Raw genomic sequence first — 17,799 nt, 5'->3', positions numbered from 1 at the left:
TATAAAGTGGACTACAGAAGGACTTATCAAAATTTCTTTATGTGCTTTGAAAAAGTAAATGAATTATCCAAATAATTGTTTGAGAGCTATACTTCATTTAGCCAATAGATTCTTAGGCTAAATTTAGTTAACTTTTAGGTCCAGATAGCATCTTTGAAACATTTTTACTAGAATTCATTTAAGATAAGAACTTGGGAGATGAATAATTCTATGTAAACTTAAAATAAAATTCCATTCATGGGATGAATTCATTATTTAAGATAACTGCCAAAATTGGGACACAGTTTTCATTCGTCTGAACCTCTCCTAATTTTAGTTATGATTTTAGATAAATCCTGCAGATTTATGAGCAGATGTCATCCTCACGGTGAACAAAAATAAATGTGAGCCTTCAGCCCGCAGATAAGTTGTACTCTTTTCCTCAAAGTTTCAGTTCCTTTATATAACTCATTCTCTACTACTGAGACATATAGTAATGCTTTAAAAACACTTTGATGTAGAAAATGTTTTTGGATTCTAAAAGGAAAAATAAAAAATAAATAAAAGGAAAAATATAGAATTTAATTGATATTAAATTACATTTAACGCAAAAAGATCCTGGCACTTTCTTCTGTGCATGAGAATCATCTAGGGAGTTACCTAAAATACAGATTCTGGGTCCCCCTTCCCCCTCTGAGGTTCATTTCGATTCACAAGCTCTGAGGAGGGCTCAGACCCCACCAGTTAATGCTGAGGATGTGGAGAGATTAGAATATGTTTTGAGAATAAATGGTTTATGTGAATTTCTTAATATGGTCTCCACCTCTCTTCAGAACATCAAAACTCATTTAATGACAAAGGAAAGGGTGTGATGCAAGCTCCTGCTCCAGTCAGGTATTCTGATATTCTCAATCAGCAAGAAGTTGAGGAACAATGTCCTTTTTTTCAAAATCATTTTAAAAACAGATATAAGGAGATCTATTTTGGAAATCATCTTTCCTTTAATGAGAAAATTTTGAGGAGGTAAACCCCACTAAATATCCACAATCTGCATGCTCATCAGCTGACAGCACAGACAGATCTAATCAGAGTCTGCCTGCCACACGTTTCCATGGCTGGCACTTACCTGAGGCCCTGTTCATCCCTCTTACTAGTCTTCAAGCCCATGGTTATCAATTTTGAAAAGTTACATCCAGGTATCTTGTTTCACACCAGGGTTCATTTTCCTTAGCAAATGGTTTTCCAATTAGAGCTCACGATCAAATAGCTAGAATTGGAACGTGTATCATTTTTTTTTCTAGATTCTCTAGTCCCCAGGTTTTAAAAGGGATTGAGAGGTTCACATGACCCAGGTTAATTTTTTCAGAGAAAACATAAGCCATCAGAGAAATGGAAACTGGGGAAGATTTGTAGCTTCACTGCCTGTGGGCAAGGAAATGGAGTAGATTCTTACCTTATGGAAAGCTGCATCTTCATCAAGTCTTTCAAGTATCTGTGACTGGTCTTCAGCAGATTCCACTATCACCAGGCTGGTTTTCCGAGGACTCTCCTCCCCACGTTCTGGGGGCTCTTCGGGTTCTTGTATGATAGGAGAATCTCCATGCTCGCTAGATGTTGGGGTCTGGAGGTATGGCCTCTCCTCCTCAGGAGGGGTCCTGATTTCCTCAGGTGTCTTGCTGGGAGAGGCAGATTCAGCTGTAGGCTTTTGAGTCTCCGACACTTCCGTCCCTGGGGTTGTCACACTGAAACAGAGAAGCCAAGTTATAGCATGAAAGCATATGCATTTTTCGTTCTGCTGAAGCAAGGGAATTGGAAGGAAAGATGGAATTTACCTTCATGGTCCAGGGAAGTCATGTTAAATTACCGCACATTGATCTAGCATTGACTAAGAAAGGTGTATTCTAGAGATAAAAAATTATCCTAAAATGTATTACCATTTCCTAATTTCTACAAAGTATATAAACTATAATTTCATCTTTTCTTTGATAACTGAAGGTGAACTTGAAGATTTGAGAAAGTTTATATAACAAAGATCTGTAAATAATAAGGTTTTCGAGGCAAGAATCAAAGTTTGGGGAAAAAATTTAAAAACCAATATATAAACCCCATGTTAATATCATTATCATAACTGTAAATATATAGAATCTTATTATACCTCTGGAAAACTATATGACTTCATGGAAAGACCTGGTTAAAACTTTTTCTACTGTTATAATTTGGAGTTACTCCAATGCAATCTTTATACTCCAATTTTCTAAATAAGAAAAATCTCTGCTTTTTTTTTTAACTTACTGTACATTATTGTCACTCCATATTAAATGCCCCAAGTGCTTCCCTGATATGCCCTCTTTGCTTCCCACCTGTTTCTTTCTCTTTCTTTTTCTTCTCTTCCCTAAAATCTAAAGGTAGTTGGGAGGGTGGTGGTTCGGTGGAAATAGAGATGATTTTATTATTCACTTCACTCTCTTTTCAAGTTCCAGTGACCCCAGCACAAAACTCACTTAATGACAAGAGAAATGCTCTGATGCAATCTCCTGACACACTGTTCTCAGATTTCAGGGCTGGGGACACAATTTCCTTTTGCAATAGTCTGTTTTCTTTCTCTAAATAACAAGTGCCATTTAAACAACTCTTTCTCCTTCGCTTCTATAAAAGCCCAGAACTTGGTTGGGTTCTGAGCTGCCTGTTCTGTAGCTTCCTTTGGCCGGAAGCTCTCCCAAAGACTTTCTTTACTCCCACTCTGATCCCATCCCACCTTATTTTAATAGTCTACCATTCCGTGTGAATAATCTGTGTTGTGTTTCCAATTTTACTGCTGGCCACCCCATCGCTTTGGTGAAACACACTGAGAGCTGCTTCACTGTATGCTGCCACTGTTCACACTCTCAATGAGCCAGGGACAACTGGCACCTGTCCAAGCACTACAGAGAAGTGAGGGGCAGTACTCTAATGAGTAATAAGAATGAGGTCCATATGAAATTTTATAGTTGAAACAATGCTTTCACACACACATCCTTGACCTGTGACCCTATGAAATGAATAAGGAATATATTAATATAACTTAGAGAGGTGGAAAGAGAAATCAAAAGGGCTTTGGGACTTGCCCAAGGTCACAGGACTGGAAGTTGGTTCTATCAGATCTACCACATGAGGCTGTCACAATTAGGTCTCAACTCTTTTGCTCTTTTTCTGTAGTTCTGGCACTTGTTATTGGTGAGGTTATTTGAAAACCACCTGAAAACCATTTACAGCTGTATATGCGTGGGCACACTTGTCACACTGGCTTGTTTCGTAGAATTACATTTGATGGGCTTTCTTTTGACACTCACAAGTACTCTTGCTGACATTCAAGAGATGACTCTTCAGGCAGGCCTTGCGTTTTCCCTGAGAAATCCTGTTGAACTTGCTCCTTGTGAGTTTGGGGAAAGAGCTCTGTTGCTGAGCTGTCCCCCTCAGCTTTGGGGATGCAATCCTGAAAAGTGGAATACCCAACAGAAATGTCTTCCTCTGAGACAATGGGAGGGTGATCACAGGACTCGCTTTCTTTAGAAGCACCTTGCTCCTCTTTCTGCTTGTGCTGTGCAGTGTTTAGCTCCTCCTGAAGTACTGAGAAGCCTACAGGGGAGAAAATGGAAATTAACCATTGAATTGAAGCTCACTTATTATTAAACAGGTATTTATTGAGTAACTATTAATGTGCCACATCCTGTGATAGACCCATGGCTACAAAGCTGACCTTCAAGATGCAGATCATCTAGCAATGCTCAGGCAAGTAAGAGTCTATTAAAGTGCAGAGTGACTGGGCCACAGTGCCAGTCAATGAATGCAGAAGCACCCAACTCAGGGTTAAAGAATTAGGAAAGGAAATGCAGAGGGTGTGACATTTTAAGGAGACCTAATGATAAGTAGGCATTGGGATACTGAAGCACAGAAGGTAAGTAGTAAGAATTAGAGTTTAAGAATAATTAATAATAGCTCATACATTCTAAATTGATTATGTGTCAGGCACTGTTCTAGGTACTTCGAGAGTATTAACTTATATTAACAACACTCTGAAGTTTAATACCCTTTTTATGGAGGGTCTCTCAAGCCAGGCTAAGGAATTTGATTATGTCCAGGGCAGTGAGGAGTCACTGAAAAAATTTTAGCAGAGTTATGACTGAGTTATGTCACTCAACAGATACATATTGAGTATCAACGATGTGTTAGGTGCTGTTTAGACATTAGATATACAGCAGTGAACAAGATAAAAAAAGTCCTCATTGAAATCTGATTTCTGCAGATATGTATTTATGACAAATTTTAGGAGAAAAAGAAGCCAGGGTAAAAGTATAGAGCAAATAGGGTTAGTATTTTAGGTAGACTTGTCAGGAAAGAGTCCTGTTAGGAGAGGATTTTAAGCAGAGGCCTGAATTAAGTTAAAAGACAAAAGGGTATTGATGCTCTGAGGGAAGAACACTCGGGAGTAGAGGAAACAAAAAGGAGCAGAGCCCCAAAGCCTGAGAATATGCAGGGTGCCCAGGGAACAGCAGGGAGGCCAGGCGGGATTTATGAAAGAAGGAGAGAGATAGGAGAGGGGATAAGCTTTCCCTGAACAATGACACACATCATCATTTAAATCTAGGAAAAGTACGAAGCTACAGAAAGAAACCAAGGAAGAATAGCCAGTAAAATAGTGGGGAAAAAAACATGAAGGGAGGCTATCATGGAAAGTGTGAAGAAAATACTATAAGGAGAGATTACTTCTTTTTGTCAAATGTACTAAGGGGTACATGAGCTAAAGACTGACAAATTACTCACTGTATTTGGGAAAGAAGAAATAATTGGTGAATTTTATGACTGTTTTCCATTGGGTGGTGATGACAAAAGTCTGGCATAGATTCTAGAGATAGTTCTAGAGAGAACAGGAAGACATGAAGTAGATACAGGAAATTTAGGCTATACTTTTAAAGAGATTTTCTATAAAATGGAGAAACAGAACAATCATATAAGGAGGAATATGGGATGAAAGGAGTTGATTTGTTTTGTTTTTAATGCTCAATGCTGTTGAGCACGGTCTAGTTGTAGGAAACTATAGGGGATAACTATAGGAGTGAGGTTCTTAATTGGATAAAAAGGGGACAATATCCAGTACAAAACAAGAGATGATGGTTTTAGCAAAGCACAAACATTTTATACAGGAGGGAAAGTAGAGGATAGGCATTGAGATGCACTTAGAGATGCAGATTTTGTGATGAAAGAATATGGAGACCCCTGGGTGAATCAGCAGTTGAGCATCTGACTTTGGCTCAGGGCGTGACCCCAGTCCAGGGATCGAGTCCCACATTGGGCTCCCTGTGAGGAGCCTGCTTCTCTCTCTGCCTATGTCTCTGCCTCTCTCTCTGTGTCTCTCATGAATAAATAAATAAAATCTTAAAAAAAGAAAGAAAGAATATGGACATTTGTTTAGGACGATCCTTATTTTTTCTAAGAAGTAGGAAGCTTGGTCATCGGATTTGAATACAGAGAAGAGAAATGCTAGAGGCTTGAAAGAAGAGAAGGTATAAAATAGAGATAAGAAAGAGAAGAAGAAAGAAAGTGGGTGACCATACAAAAAAAAAATAAGAATGGACTAGAGAAACTTTAGTAGGTGGTAGGGCCAAAGGCTAGTAGTCCCAGTGGGTTTGGAGAATTGTTGGTGTGGAAGCAGAAGAGGAAGTAAGCATAATTCTTCAAGTTAGGATGCAGAAGTAGTATGGTCAGTGGTAGTAATATAGTCTTGGTTGTGAGCACTGAAGTAGATAGCTAAAATAAAGTGAAAGACCCAAGTATCAGAAGTGCCTTTAAGGAACTGAAAAAAAGGCACTGGATAGGTCATCCATGTTGTTGTTTGTATCCCCTTAAGACTCATGTGATGAAACCCTAATCCCAGTGAGATAGTATTTGGAGGTGGTGCCTTTAGAATGTAATTAGGTCACTGAGGGTAGAGCCCTTAATGGGACTAGTGCCTTTATAAGAGGAGGCCAAAGAGTGAGCTAGATCTCTTTGCCCACGTGTGGACAACAGCAAGAAGATGGCCATCTGCAACCCAAAGGAGGGCCCTCACCAGAACCTGACTATACTGGCATCTTGATCTCTGACTCCCACTCTCTAGAACTGTGAGAAATAAATTTCTCTTGTTTAAGCTCCCAAATTTATGGCATTTTGTTATAGCAATCCAAACAGGTTAGGACAATAGTGAAATAATAAAGAATGAGCAATGGTTGGTGAATGAGCAATATGGGTATATTTTATAAGAAAATGAGAAAAATGTGTGATCACCAAAGTCCACAGACCACCCTCTAAATAAAGGAAGATTTGGTCCAGTTGCCCGAATTAAACACAGGTACAACACACCCACACACACTAATTGTTTGACCTTCACTGTGATCCAGTGCAATTGTCTGTTCAATTTCTGCATAGCTATGAGTGATGCGCTCCTGGAGAGGCTCTGTGCTGGCCTCCATGAGATGAACAATATCCATTCGGTTGATCTTAGTGAGACATTCAATGAGATTGGTATCTGGAATATCAGAGAAAAAGCATTTAAAAAGTATTCCTTCTAAAATGTCTTTCATTTAGTTGCCTTACTAAAATTTTAGTATTTGCACAGGAAACAACAAAACTTATTAAACGTCTTTGTAAAAAGGAGCAAACAGAAAAGATATGTGTATGAAAAAGTGGGAAAGCATAGGCATAAGCCCCAAAAGTAGAGTTGCCAGATATTAGACAGGACACTGTCAAATTTGAATTTCAGATGAAAACCCAAACAAATTTTACAGCATAGGTATATCCCAAATACTACCTGAGGATATACTTATATTGAAAAAGTATTTGTTGACTTATTTTTATTTGCCAAATCTGGCAATCCTACCTAGAAGAATGGCAATAGAAGGAAAGGCAAATGTAGACTGGCTATAAATAAGGGAGGTCTCTAGGTAGATCTTTAGAGAGACATTAAAGGAAGTAGCAAATTTAGACTAGCTGAAGAATGGGACAAAGTAAAGGTCTTTACCACTTCTCACTTTATTTGATGTGGCCAGCATATTACATACAAATCATTATAAAGAATATCTTCTTGACATCTTTCCCTCATTTAAGTTATTTAGGAGTAATTTAGGAGTAAAGGAAGTAGGAATTGAAGGTAAGGCACTACCAATAAAACAATGACAAATAAAGTAACTGTCCATTCTCATATTTAGAAAATTTTAGGACTTTAAAAACATTCCAGTTAGCAGCCAATGTTTCCACTAATTGGCCTTGCTCAGGGGAATATAGGGTAAGAATTGTCAGCTTATTTTAGAAATGTCATAGCTTGTTCTCACTTGTTTACAGTAGTATTTCAGATGGATGGCATTCATTATTTTATTATTTTACTGAATTTGCAAGAAAGGGTTGGTGAATAGGCCTTATATCTCAACCTTTAGTCTAATGCTTTTTACATACAGTTCCCCACCTACCTGTAGCATGTTTGCCATCCCTTTCTAGCCAGTACTTCAAGAGCGCATGACTCTGGTCTTGGAGAGAATTAGGGTTCTCAATTCGAATTTGATGAATTTGTTCCTCAGTGAAATCCAATTCTCTTGCTAATTCTAGAAAAGAAAATATTACTCCATAAGTACCTTAACTTCAAAGTTTGAGTCTCCACACATGGCTTTGTGATTCAGTAAATGATGCATTCTTTGTATTACTGTAACAGGGTTCCTTTTCTCCCCTATGCATTAGAAGTGACTCTCAACATGCCTTTGTTCTTCTAGACCTAACTGTAGATGGTTTCCTTAAAATTGGTTATAGAATTGATCACTTTCACAGTGGAAACACTAAGTTTGAGGCAACTAATGATAAAACATGTATAATTCAGACCCATTTAATTCCAAAATGCAGACTGGACCATTAATACAGGCTTATACTCTTAACCAAGGTAATGGAAAATAAATTACTGAAAACAGGAGTAATAGACTTTCTCACTTTTAATCATCATTAAGTAACATTTTAAGTACTATAAATGCTATTTCTGTATACTTGGATAAATACTGCCTGTGGTTATATTATGGTGGTTGGATAGACTCCTTTCTTTGATTTGATGTCACATAAATAAAAGCTCTGGGAAGCATTAATTGACGTAGGGAAAAAGCCACAAATTTTTTCTTTAAAGTCTACCATTAACATTGTATGTGGACACTTATATATTGTGGTGTGTGTGTGTGTGTGTGTGTGTGTGTGTAAAAATAAGTGTCTTCTTTGGAGGGCAATTGGCCAATACCTTTCAAAATTAAAGATATATATATCCTTTATGCAGATATTCAATTCTATTTCTAGTAATATACTCTATAGAGACAGTCATGAAAAGACACCAATGCACTAGGATGTTTGTCATTAACAGGAAACAACCTAAATATCCAGTAATAAAGGCCACTGATAAAATTATACTTCGATACAGTAAAATTAAATAGCCATTTCAAAGAATGAGATAATATGTCTATGCTGATGGAATATTTATAAGGAGTAGTATTGAGGAAAATTGTGCTTATTTTTATTTTTTAAATTGTGCTTATTTTTAAATAGTACACATAGATGTATTTATATATATATATATGTATATATATATATATACTTTTTTTTCCTGAATACATGAGAAAGTGTAAGCAGTTACTTTTGAGGCATAGAGATAGAATATCAGATGCAGGCATGAGAAACTTATTTACACTTTTCATTGCATACCATTTCTGTATGGTTGTAGGGTTTGCATTTTCAACAAGTATATAGATGTTACATTTTATACGCAAATGCACACATACTTAATAAATAAATTAAATAATTCTGAATGTTACCTATTTAATTAGTCAACCAGGGACATTTTGATGTCCTTCCTTTCCCTATAACCCCTATTAAAAAAAATCTGACCAGCATTCAACAATTGTTTAAAAGTGAGGAGATGACTATTCTTTCTGCTTTGTATTACCTTTTTAAGGGTTTTATGGATTTCTATTTATCATATTGATTTTCTAATTTAATTTCCTTTAATAATTTAACATACATTATAATTTGTATGCTGAAATAGCCTCATTTCTCAGAAAATTAGTGAAACATCGTATTATATATATTTCAACACACATCCAAAGCAAATTTGAGTACTGTTCATGATGAAGATATCTGATATAAGATGTCTAAAATAAGAAGCCCTAGATTAAATCTCCAACTAAATTCATGACAATTACATCTAACAATGATTTTGAAACACAGTCATCTCCCCAAAGTTTGGATATCCAAAGCTCCGAAAGGAGGATGGTGACACTGGATCTATTCTCAAAATCCCCCACTTTAAAGTTCTATTTTTCTAAATTCCAGAGATAATAAAAGGCCTGCCTGGATTTTCTAGTTCATAGTTTATTATTCTTTTTACTATTCCACGTGGTCTTCTTCACTGTTAATGATAGTTGGCTGATGCAATTGTGTTTCCTAAACGAAGCAAGTTCTGTTGAAAAAATGAGTCACACTAATTTTACCTGTCCAGCTGAAGCCAAGGTGATCAGCAATATATGCCAGCCTCTCCTCGATCCGTTCCTGCTCATCCTGTTGATCTATAGAAGGTCAAAAACAGAATGGCCAAAGGTTGTCTATGACAAGAGAGCAACCACAGTACTGATCATCCAAAGAAAGGAAGTCACTTGTCCAAATATTTGATAATAGCACAAGTTAGCTATTATATTTTAAATCATTTTAAATTGTGTGTTTGCCTGATTTCTGGAATGGAATGGGAAATAAATTTAATTATAAATCATGAAAACCAACTGCTTCCATATCTCTTTAATCAAGACTAGTCACAGGCCACATTATACAAGTTGCTGATTTTTAGTAATCTTAGGACTATTTAAAAAAATTATCTGAGAGAATACTGCCCACCAGAAGACAATCATCCTGTTCACCAAAAAACAGAAAAATCATAAATGGGATACAGAAGTGGAGTAACTGGTTAGGACCTACTATTATTGCCTGTGGCAGCATAGATCACTTCCGGGTCATGTCTGAAAGAAATCACATCCAAGATTCATAAGAGACATAGATCATGGGTTAATCAGGCCATCCTAGGTTTTTTTTGTTGTTGTTGTTGTTTTTTCAGGGTGGCCAGAAACATCTTCCTTGGTCCTGGTGACCTTGGAAGAAGGGAGGATAAAAGCATATGTATTTGTGTCTATTATATCAATAGGTATAGATGTCTTTTGTGTGAAATTTCTGTCTGCTTACTACTAAGTAAGCTTATATATAACTCCCACAAACTATAATTTCCCCATTCATTTTTAAATCCCATTAATCGATGGGCAGCATTTTAGGCATTATGACATTTTCTTACAACACAAATTTAAGAATAATAGTCTTCATTGTAGAGATATTGGAAGACCAGAGGCTACTTCTCAAAGCCATCAATGGTTTCCTTTTTTATAATTCCAAGGGTCATCATCCTCTCACGGTCACTTACATCATGCAAAGTTTGAGTTTTTGTTGTCTGCTGCATCTAACTGGAGTACATTCTCCATTTACCTGACACTCTAATGAAAAGCATGTTTGTTTTGTTTTGTTTTGTTTACCTTATATTTGTATCCTTAAAGTTTTTACCAGTGGTATCTGATATCCAGCCTTTTGAGTCAAAAACAGATCCACAACAATTGGAATTTCATGATAATGTGAAATCTGCTTGGGCAAATGGCTTCCTAATGATTACAGAATTATTAAGTACAAATTATTTTAAAGTACTTGAGGGTAAGAAAAAAAAGCAACGAATCCTTACCATATGAAACAAAGCCCAACATATTCATATGCAAAAGCAAAAGTGCTTAATTTGAAGCTAAGCCCAGGACTTCAGAACAACAAAACTCAAAGCTTGCATGGCCTTACGTGCAGCGGCTCGAGAAAGGCAAGATCACCATTGCCTGTTTATCATGTTTATGTTTTCCATAAGCATTCTCATTACTCAATCTTGAGATTGTTTTCATGGACAAGAGTACACAGAGAAGGCACAAAACACAAAGGGCTTACACAAACACAGTAACCACTACAGAAAGCTTAAAGAAAATGAGACACAAATCACCAAATAAAAGATATACAGAAAAACTATATCAAATTTATGACATGCGTAGCACAGGGAATCCCAGTGGCTGGCAAATACCTTCAGCATGGTCATGGCCATTTTCATCAGGGATGCGTTCAATCAGAGTCTCAATGGACTCATCCCAAATAGGCCTTGTGTCAAAGATGTCCTCAGGAATTGAATGCTCGGTCTCAACAGGTGGCAGATTTTCAATTACTGAAACTTCCAGGGCACTACTACTTTCATCATCTGAAACCAATTCTTGCTCCCTTTCTGACTGTGTAAGTCTATCCACTAACTTGGAAGCCTCATCACTAATCTCCTCAAAGAATTCTATGGAGTTCCTATAAAGGTCAAAGAAATGCTCCTTACTTTCTTTTGTGGGGCTCACAGCCCCCTTGCAGGAAGATGTGGTGCTTTTGCTCTTAACTGGCAATCGGGATGTAAATATCTTTGGTCTTGTGGCTCCCTCTTCTGATTCTAACTCAAGCTCCTCATCCCCCTCTGTGCTCTCTGTTTCTGTCTCAGTGTAACTTTTAGTTTTTACTGGACATTTGGTCTTTGAGTCCAAAGGACTGGCATCAGATTCAGATTTGCTTCTACTCTCTGGTGTTCTGCTTGTCATGTCCTGACCCTGAGGAGCCACTATTTTCTGGAGAGATGAATCTAGATGCAAAAGCTGCTGTTCTACTCTTTGGACAGGTGCTTTCACAGGGATTTTAGACTTTGGTTTTATTTCATCCTCTTTACTTTCCTCATCCAGGCTGGGTAAAAAATCTTCAGAAAGGGAATTCTCATACTCCACAGATGGAGGTGCTGGGGTTGACATGGGTAAAGTCCTTACAGGAATTTTGGATTTGCTTTCAGCAGAAGGCACATTCTCCATGGGTGCAGTAGGAATTTCAATTACGGATCTCTGTTCCTCTGGGGAAGAATCAGGAGAATCATCATTCCGATCTGAATACACAGACCTGGTAACTGTGGAAAAATCTAACTGAACATGTACAACTGGTTCAGGGGGGTCCGGGCAAGATGTATTTTTCACACTAGACTTAGGAGACATATCACCCATTTGCATGGTGGGAGGGTCCTCGGCACCTGCAGAAGGAGTCTCTTCCATTGATATTTCAACAGAGACTGAATTCCCCACATGGGAGTTAAGCTGAGCATCTGAAGCAGATATTTCCTCTACTTCCTCACTCAGGTCATCTGGAAGTAAGTCTGCTTCATCACTCACTGCTTCTTTTGATTCTAAGAGAGCTAGTGACTCAGCTGATGTTTCCTGTTGTGGGAGCTCAGCCCCAGGACTCCCTTCTTTCATGTCTTCAGAGACAGTCTCTTCCCTGGATTCTTGACCAATTTGGAAAAAGTGAAAACTTTCATCTGCATAGGACCTTTTGGTCATATCAATGGCACCACTTCGGGTCATCTCAAACAATTTTCCTTCCTGAAAGAGAAATGGGTTTTGCTCACTGGTTGGGGTCCCCTCCTCAGTTGGGGTCCTTGCAGGAGTGGTGTCAGGGGTGGTACCCTGTGATTGTCTGTCTACCATCAAGCCAAATATCTTTTGCTCTTCCTCTTTCACTCGAGCCTCAAAGGCTTCATCATCCTCACGGATTTCACTCCAGGAATCAGAATCCACATCCGTTTTTGTGATGATGACTTTGCTTATTTGTTCACCAACAACTGCTGATGTATTTGGCACAGAAGGCTCTAAAGATGAAGGGGCTCCATCTGATTGCCTTTCCCACAAGATGCTTTCTTGTTTGGATTCTTTTTCCATGTTTTGGTCCTCAAAATTAGATTCTTGGCTTGAAACAGTTCTATTGGAGGAGCTTGTTACTACCACGTCTTCAACAGAGGATGTGGTGGTAACAGAATGTACTTCTGAAGACTGAAAACTTGTGTGTCTTGCCTCTGTTTGGGTTTTGCTTTCTTCACTGGAGAAAAAAGATTGGGAAGGAACATTTTCGTAAGGGCTTATTACTTGAGGATCGTAAATTTCATCAGTATCGGCTGGGTCAGACGCTGGAACATCCACGGACAATTTGTCTGTTTGAGTAGTAGTCAATGAGTCTTGAGTGGAAGAGTCCTTTGGTAAGCTTTCAAAAGCTTGGTCGGTTTTGGTATCCTCCGTTTCTGTAGTAGAAGGTGGAGAGAATACGGCTTCATCTAATTCTTGTCCTTCAGATATTGGAATATGAGGCAAAGAGGACAAAGATGAAGGGCTTTCACTGGGGCAATCTCCTTGTAGAGATTCCACTCTAGAAACATCAAGCTCTTCTCCTTCTGTGATTTTTTCATCAGTGTCTTGCAGAGGTAATGATTCTTCATGGATAACTTGCTGCTCATTGGTATCCTCCCTAGGGGAGCTGTAGAGACCTGAAGATATGGGAGTGACTGAGCTGCCAGGACTCCCAGTCTCACACCCGTGGCCATCACAGACTTCTGTTTGAGCAGCATCTCTGTCCAGATCATCATCAAACATATCTGGGCCATCAGGAGAAATGGTAGGACTCTCCTCAGGTACGCAGGATTCATGATCTTTTTCTTCTTCTGATTTACCTGATTCTTCCTGAGTATCTTCATTCATTTTGAAAGTGTATTGTTTGGAAACAATAGGTTGAAACTGTACTTCTTCGGGACTGGAATTGGAGTCGATGCTGGATGGAAGTGGGGAGGGAGGTTGCACTCGAATAACTGGCTCTGGTAAGAGGCCTGAGTCGGCACCTTTTTTCAGCTGTGCTAACTCAGGTTCACTCTCTGAGGAGGAAGAAGCCTTTCTGCTCTCTGATGTTACTACCACAGGGACATCGCTTTCATCCTCCACACTCTCCATATGTTTTGATTCATCCACATCTGCTGTATAGTCAGCATCTGGGTCAGAGGACGAAGAAGATTCTTCTTGCTTGGGTTCTTTTTTGTAGTCCCTTTTCTGCTTTGCTTCTTGTTCAAGTTCATCAAATGTTTTTATTTTGGTTACCATTTTAAACATTTCCTCTTCAGGTGTGAATCTCTTTTTCTCCCCATTTTCCAAGTCATCCTCCTCCGCGCATTCATGAATTACAGCCGGTTTGGGTGTGCTTGCATCTGTGGCTTTGGGTGTGACCTCATAGCTAATTTCTTCAGAGCTGGGGGTGTCAGGAGAAAGGGGGCTCTTCCCTGAGCTCTCTACCAGTGACGTCTGCTCAAGACTGTCGTCCTCAGCACTGCCGTCCGGGTCTCGGAGCAGCCGGGACCGCATAGAGGCCACTTCTGTCAAGAGTTCTGTTTTGGCTACGGCTGCAGGGAGAGGAAAGTGACTTGGGAGAACTCCAGCCTTCATCTTTGGTTCCACGGGGCTACTTTCAAGAGAGTCACGGCAAGGGGATTCTTTCAGAGGACTGGGCTCCAGAGAATCTGGAGTTTTGTGTGAGGAGTTATCCTCCAGCACAGGGCTGGCTTCCAGGGAGTCTCTGTGGCTCACTGCAAACGATTCATCAGCACCGGGGCTGAGGACCTCACTATCTCGGCTAGGGAGTGCAAGTTCTAACCCTTGGGGACTCCTAGCAACTCCCTGGGGCTTTGATTCAGTTCCTGTGCCTGTCTTTACAGAAGCATGAGGCTGCGGGGAGGCCCCTGTCTCATCTGAGGGCTCAGTGGTTGTGGATTTCCGAGCTTCAGTATCGGTCTGTGTCTTGTGGGTGGAACCAATACCTGTTGGTTGAGGCTCATCAGAGGATGCTTCCTCAGTCAATCCTTTGGGTGTTTCCTTTGCTAATAACACACTACAGCTGCCAAGGGAATCATCTTCACGTTTGAGGCATGTGTCTTCAGAAGAAGGGTCCAGGGTGGCCTCCTTCAGCAAATGCTCCGCTGAGGGCTCTGTGCCTTTAGTGACCACAGCACCTTGCTCTTCAAAACCATCGGTGATGTCTTTGACTGAGGGATGTCCTTTTTCTGAATGAACTGCTGCTGGTGTTTCTACCTTGGTAGTTTCACTTACTTCCCCAACTTGCTCCTCACTTTTCTTTGGTGAGAACGAAAGGCTTTCTGGGCTTGTCTCAGGCGTCTCCGCTAGGCCCTCATGCTTATAGCTTTCTTCCGAACTAATCTGAGGGGTCCCTTCCATCAGGCTGCCACACGGAGAACCTGGCACCCCTTCAGGTTTCAGGCTCTCAGGACTGCCATCCAAAGCACCATTTTGTAAAGACAGAGCCGGAAGAAATTCATCTTTCATGTAATCTAGTGGAAAGGTTGTGTTGAAAGGACTAGTGAGTACTTGATCTAAATGGAGCTGTACTTCTTCCGTCTTCTCACTCATTCGGAATTGTTGGTATTTGTCATTGTCTTCCAATTCTTGCTTAATGACATCAGAAAAGTCAGTGGAGGTTTTCCTATCTGGGCTGATCTGAAGATCCATGTCTCCCTGTTCATCAGCCAGCTTTTCTTTGGGAACTTCATTTTCTTTATGGCTTTTTTCTTCTGGTGCTGACTGAACAGGTTCAGGTGTTTTGTGGCTAAGAGCTTTCTCCTTTTCTACAACTACATCTTCTCTCTTAAACCCTACGGAAGAAGCACGGACTGCTCTCTTGGATTCAGAAACTCCTGTTACCACAAATCTCTGGCTTCGTTTGATGGTCTGACTCTCTGTTTTCTGTGTCTCTCTCTGGTTAGCACCCTTTTCTTTTTCTACTCGAGCTTTGCCTTTTTCTTGTGGCTGCTTCTGTTTTGCTGATTTGTGCTCAAAGAGTCCAGTCTTATGTTTGGATGGGTCCTGACCTGACTGGAAAGCTTTCATCAACTCCCGAACAGACATTGTCTCTTCGATTCTTTCTGTTTTTGAGGTGGGGGATACAGGGGGCTGCTTTTCCGTTTTCCCAGAAGGCGACACAGGCAAGTGCTTGTCAGTTTTCCCAGAGGTTGATACAGGTGGATGCTTTTCTAGTCGTCCAGCTGGTGACACAGGCAAACGTTTTTCTGTTCTCCCAGGTGAAACTGGTGCATGTTTCTCCACTCTCCCAGAAGGTGATACAGGTGGGCGTTTGTCCATTTTACCTGAAGGTGAAACAGGTGGGTGTCTTTCTGTTTTTGTAGATGACACAGGGGAGTGCCTTTCAGTTTTTGTCGAGGGTGATACCGGTGAGTGTTTCTCAGTCTTACTTGATGATGACACGGGGGAGTGCCTTTCAATTTTCGCAGAGGGTGACACAGGCGAGTGTTTCTCAGTTTTACTTGATGGTGATATGGGAGGGTGCCTTTCAGTTTTTGTAGAGGAGGAAAGAGAAGAGTGTCGTTCTGTTTTAGAGGAGGGTGACGCCGGTACGTGCCTCTCTGACTTCAGAGAGGGTGATGCAGCTGGATGCGTCCTGTGGGTTATCTTTTTCGGCACATCCTCTTTGCCTTTGACTCTGACGGGCAACTTGCTTCGACCTTTCTGTTCATCTTCCACTCGTTTCTGAAGGGCCTTAACTTTGTCCTTTATGGAACCGATGGGAGTTTCTTCTATCAAAGGTGAAGTGGCCTTTACAGTGGGAAGAGGCTCAGGGGCTAAACCTGCATCTTCCTCTAATGACTCTTCTGAACTACATTTTTTAAGTTCACTTTTTTCTGCACTACCTTGTACGCTTTCCTCTTTTTGTTTCTGTTTTTCCTTTAATTTCCTTCTCACTGGCTTCTTTATTCCCAGGCTTGGTTTCTGTTGTTTCTGTGCACTCTGTGTCTCTGGGGGTGCATCTTTCCCTTCATTTTCAGAGCTCCTGCCAATAGGCGGAGCCTCACGCTTCTCCCCTGCTCTCTCTTGAGCTGTCTGCAGGTGCTTTTCATGAGGAGACACATAGGACTTTAGATCCTCAGTAAGGTAGTTCACTAGCCCAGCTGAGTCTTTCTCTACTTTGACGTTGCTCTCCTTATCTAGTCTAACCTCTACGCACGGGTATTCGGTGACTTCTAAAGGTGCTTTTAGCTTAGCCTCCTCTATTTCCTCATCACTGACAATCACCCACTCCTCTTCCACTAACTCTCTCTCCAGCTGAGACCTTGGCATACTGCCTTCATCTCTCGCGCAGGTTCCACTTCTCAGGATTTCATTCACTTTCTCTAAGTCCTCTTTAACTCTTTCAACAATTTCAAAAGGCTCTCCTGGCTCTTCCTCAGCAGCCTTCACCAGCTCCTTCACTTTGATAGAACCTGCCCTATCAGACACATCTGTGGTCAAGATGGCGGTCATTTTGATCAAATCTTGTTTCATCTCAGAAACTTCAGAGAGCAAGTCCGGACTGGCTAGGACAGGAACTTCATTAACCAGGTGACTTTTCAGGACAGATGTTTCTGTAGACTCTGTCTCATCATCTTTGATGTGAATGAAAAACATTGAAAGTAAAATGGAAATCAAAAAATATATCGGCAAATGTAATCAGGACTGAAACGACACAGTGTCTTTTCCTGTTGTGGCGGGAGGGACAACAGAATGGGCTGGGAATGGTGGATCCACAAGGTCTCAGGATACAAAAGCAAAGCAAGGCTAACGGAAAAAAAAAAAAAGAACCAAAACTGAAAAGGAAAAATGAGCAGGAAATAACTTGCTTAATTTTCTCACTTGTAGCACATCCACACATACAACAAAGCTATAACAAATAGCCAAGACAGACAGACACACACACACACACACATCACAGATCAAAACAAAGAACGGACGCAGTGAAATTACACAGAAGTATCTCAAGATTGTTCAGATG

At 40.1% G+C, this 17,799-nt stretch overlaps 1 protein-coding gene across 50 annotated transcripts in view; it reads right to left on the bottom strand.

The window, feature by feature from the left end:
• ANK2 (ankyrin 2) overlaps positions 1–17,799 on the bottom strand; it is a 336,881-nt gene that overhangs the window by 10,293 nt on the left and 308,789 nt on the right. For 35 of the 50 annotated variants that reach the window (XM_072810360.1, XM_072810361.1, XM_072810369.1 and 32 more), the window contains 5 exons: positions 9,504–9,578; positions 7,458–7,589; positions 6,377–6,520; positions 3,309–3,594; positions 1,433–1,721 (listed from right to left, as the gene is read on the bottom strand). In XM_072810360.1, the coding sequence (XP_072666461.1) occupies positions 1,433–1,721; positions 3,309–3,594; positions 6,377–6,520; positions 7,458–7,589; positions 9,504–9,578 (926 nt within the window). Of the gene's footprint in view, positions 1–1,432; positions 1,722–3,308; positions 3,595–6,376; positions 6,521–7,457; positions 7,590–9,503; positions 9,579–11,161; positions 17,414–17,799 lie in introns of all 50 variants that reach the window. The other 15 variants (XM_072810346.1, XM_072810351.1, XM_072810352.1 and 12 more) reach the window with 1 other exon arrangement.

The sequence above is a fragment of the Canis lupus genome, chromosome 33 (assembly GCF_048164855.1).
Source record: "Canis lupus baileyi chromosome 33, mCanLup2.hap1, whole genome shotgun sequence".
NCBI classification, from domain to species: domain Eukaryota; kingdom Metazoa; phylum Chordata; class Mammalia; order Carnivora; family Canidae; genus Canis; species Canis lupus.
The sequence above is the reverse complement of the archived record's forward strand: the minus strand, read 5'-3'. Positions and strand labels throughout refer to the sequence as shown.